Below are 4096 nucleotides of genomic sequence, written 5' to 3'. Positions count from 1 at the left end.
CCCCCCCCCCCCCATACACACCCACACACACACACTACAATCTCTTGGAGGTGCAGCCTTTTCTTGTCCCTTATTTCAATGCATTGTTGACGCTTCATCAAAGTTGTTTTTGAACGATTTGACATATTTTACATTTAGTTCCCTGAAGTAAGAACCATGAAGACGCTGTGACTAACTAACATCCATCTGTCCTCACAGGGGTCAGAGGTCAGGGTCTGGGCGTGTTCAAGGTCCTCCCGCTCTGATTGGCTGAGGAAACGCGTCTCGGACCAGAGGAAGAGGAGGCACCTGACAGAAATCAGCCACCCGGGGTTTAGGAACAACAAGGGCAGCGTTTAGTTTCTATGCACAGTGGATCTAGAATGAACTCCTGCCCTCTAGAGAAAGGTAGAAACTGTCTGGTGTTCCTGTTTCTATAGGTCCTATAACATAGGTAGAAACTGTCTGGTGTTCCTGTTTCTATAGGTCCTGCAACATAGGTAGAAACCATCTGGTGTTCCTGTTTCTATAAGTCCTATAACATAGGTAGAAACTGTCTGGTGATCCTGTTTCTATAAGTCCTATAACATAGGTAGAAACTGTCTGGTGTTCCTGTTTCTATAGGTCCTGCAACATAGGTAGAAACCATCTGGTGTTCCTGTTTCTATAAGTCCTATAACATAGGTAGAAACTGTCTGGTGTTCCTGTTTCTATAGGTCTTATAACATAGGTAGAAACTGTCTGGTGTTCCTGTTTCTATAAGTCCTATAACATAGGTAGAAACTGTCTGGTGTTCCTGTTTCTATAAGTCCTATAACTTAGGTAGACAATGTCTGGTGTTCCTGTTTCTATAAGTCCTATAACATAGGTAGAAACTGTCTGGTGGTCCTGTTTCTAGAAGTCCTGTAACATAGGTATAAACTGTCTGGTGTTCCTGTTTCTATAAGTCCTATAACATAGGTATAAACTGTCTGGTGTTCCTGTTTCTATAAGTCCTATAACATAGGTAGAAACTGTCTGGTGTTCCTGTTTCTATAGGTCCTATAACAAAGGTAGAAACTGTCTGGTGTTCATTTTTCTATAAGTCCTTTAACATAGGCAGAAACTGTCTGGTGTTCCTGTTTCTATAAGTCCTATAACATAGGTAGAAACTGTCTGGTGTTCCTGTTTCTATAAGTCCTATAACATAGGTAGAAACTGTCTGGTGTTCCTGTTTCTATAAGTCCTTTAACATAGGCAGAAAATGTCTGGTGTTCCTGTTTCTATAGGTCCTATAACAAAGGTAGAAACTGTCTGGTGTTCCTTTTTCTATAAGTCCTATAACATAGGTGGAAACTGTCTGGTGTTCCTGTTTCTATAAGTCCTTTAACATAGGCAGAAAATGTCTGGTGTTCCTGTTTCTATAAGTCCTATCACATAGGTAGAAACCGTCTGGTGTTCTTGTTTCTATAAGTCCTATAACATAGGTAGAAACTGTCTGGTGTTCCTGTTTCTACAAGTCCTATAACATAAGTAGAAACCTTCTGGTGTTCCTTTTTCTATAAGTCCTATAACATAGGTAGAAACTGTCTGGTGTTCCGGTTTCTATAAGTCCTATAACATAGGTAGAAACTGTCTGATGGTCCTGTTTCTATACGTCCTATAACATAGGTGGAAACTATCTGGTGTTCCTGTTTCTAGAAGTCCTATAACATAGGTAGAACCTGTCTGGTGGTCCTGTTTCTAGAAGTCCTATAATATAGGTAGAAACTGTCTGATGTTCCTGTTTCTATAAGTCCTATAACATAGGTAGAAACTGTCTGGTGTTCCTGTTTCTAGTAGTCCTATAATATAGGTAGTAACTGTCTGGTGTTCCTGTTTCTAGTAGTCCTATAACATGGGTAGAAAATAACCTCCGTCTGCAGGTTAACATTTATTTTATTTTGAAGAACAACAACAACAAGACAACACAAAGTGAAGCAACACGTCCAACATTCGCTCACGTTTCAAACGGGAATGTAAATCCAACAGAAACACAAAAGAAATAAAAAAAACTACAACTTAAAAGCAACAAACTACAGAAATGCAACAAATGCCAAGCTCTGTATATTTTTCACTTTCATTAAGATTTCCTGTAGAGGCTGTCACTACATCACATTTACATTATAATACACTGATAATATTTATTTTATTTTGAAAGGACAGGAGGAACAAAAACAACAAGCAACACGACCACCATCTGCTCACATTTCTCTGTGTCACTTTGATAAAGTCAGACATTTATAACTAACATTTGTTAGCATTTAACACTTATAACGTCAACATTAAAGTCCAAGTCTAACCAAAGAATCCAGACCAGATGGAACCGTTTCAGAAAACAGCTGATTAACGCTGCAAGAATGTAGTAAAACGGAAATAACGAACTAACCCCCCTTTTCCAACGGCCACGGATCGGCTCCGTAATCCGCTGTCCATCAACCTGCTACAGTCTGCTGCAGACTGCTACAGACTGCAGACTGCTACAGACTGCTACAGTCTGCTGCAGACTGCTACAGACTGCAGACTGCTACAGACTGCTACAGACTGCTGCAGACTGCTACAGACTGCTGCAGACTGCTACAGACTGCTGCAGACTGCTGCAGACTTCTGCAGACTGCTGCAGACTGCTACAGCCAATGAGAGCGCGGCGTGGTCACAGGTGAGAGGCTGGGACCCAATGAGAGCGCGGCGTGTCAGATGCCCATGTAGGTGTTCATCTTGCCCAGCGCGTCGCAGACGGTGGTCAGGTCGCTCCGGAGGTCCTGGACCACGGTCTCGATGCCCCCGGTGTCCTTCAGCAGGTCGATGCTCTGCGTGTACGGGTTGTAGTACACAGAGAAGGGACGCTTTATCGTCCTCGCAAACTCCCTAAGAGACGGACAGAGACACAGAAAGACACACAGAGAGACACCCAGAGACAAACACAGAGAGACAGACGCAGAGAGACAGAGACACACAGAGAGACACACAGAGAGACAGTGAGACACAAAGAGAGACAGACACACACAGAGAGACACAGACACAGACAGAGAGCGACACAGAGAGAGACACAGAGACACGGTGAGAGAGAGACAGTGACACACAGAGAAAGACAGACACAGAGAGAGTCACAGAGAAACACCCAGAGAGACACAGAGAGAGAGAGTATTAGCAGTGACACACAGAAAGACAGAGACACAGAGAGACAGGTGATATGAAGACGTGTTGTCCCCTAACGTTAAAGCAGGCTCCTGATTGGTTGGCCGGTGATTACCTCATCTTCTCCTTGGCCTCCTCGAAGCTCTCGGAGACGAAGTAGATGTCCTGGAAGGTGGTGATGAGACACTCCTGGTGACAGGTTGTCTTCGGGTCGAACAGGCGCACACACGCCGCCCCCGACAGGGCATGCTGGGAAACACAGGCAGCTGTTAGTCAGCAGGGCATGCTGGGAAACACAGGCAGCTGTTAGTCTGCAGGGCATGCTGGGAAACACAGACAGCCGTTAGTCTGCAGGGCATGCTGGGAAACACAGACAGCCGTTAGTCTGCAGGGCATGCTGGGAAACACAGGCAGCCGTTAGTCTGCAGAGAATGCTGGGAAACACAGGCAGCTGTTAGTCTGCAGGGCATGCTGGGAAACACAGGCAACTGTTAGTCTGCAGAGAATTCTGGGAAACACAGGCAGCTGTTAGTCTGCAGGGCACGCTGGGAAACACAGGCAGCTGTTAGTCTGCAGGGCACGCTGGGAAACACAGGCAGCTGTTAGTCTGCAGGGCACGCTGGGAAACACAGGCAGCTGTTAGTCTGCAGAGCATGCTGGGAAACACAGGCACCTGTGAGTCTGCAGGGCATGCTGGGAAATACAGCCTAGCTTTGTTTTGTTGGCTCACTTTAACTCACAACATGCTAACCAACAACATAGGATTCTAGTCACTATGCTAAGCTAACTAGCTAACTGGCCCCTTATCTCTATTTAAACAAACGGTGGCCTGTGCCTTTAAGACGCACTTTTTGTGCGTGTCTGTGAGTGTGTGTGTGTGTGTGTGTTTGTGTGTGTGTGTGTGTGAGGGTGTGTGTCTCTGTGTAAGTCTGCGCGTGTGTGTGTGTGTGTGCGTGTGCGT

The 4096-nt window shown here is 45.3% G+C and overlaps 1 protein-coding gene across 1 annotated transcript in view; it reads left to right on the top strand.

The window, feature by feature from the left end:
• Window positions 1–4096, top strand: part of LOC117948947 (receptor-type tyrosine-protein phosphatase beta-like) — a 43792-nt gene that overhangs the window by 29400 nt on the left and 10296 nt on the right. The window contains exons 22-24 of the mRNA XM_034878918.1: window positions 199–333; window positions 2447–2656; window positions 2707–2825. Of these exons, the coding sequence (XP_034734809.1) occupies window positions 199–333; window positions 2447–2656; window positions 2707–2825 (464 nt within the window). The remainder of the gene's footprint in view (window positions 1–198; window positions 334–2446; window positions 2657–2706; window positions 2826–4096) is intronic.

The sequence above is a fragment of the Etheostoma cragini genome, chromosome 8 (genome assembly GCF_013103735.1).
Source record: "Etheostoma cragini isolate CJK2018 chromosome 8, CSU_Ecrag_1.0, whole genome shotgun sequence".
NCBI classification, from domain to species: Eukaryota; Metazoa; Chordata; class Actinopteri; order Perciformes; family Percidae; genus Etheostoma; species Etheostoma cragini.
Note: the sequence above shows the minus strand (reverse complement) of the source record. Positions and strands in the feature narration are given on the sequence as shown.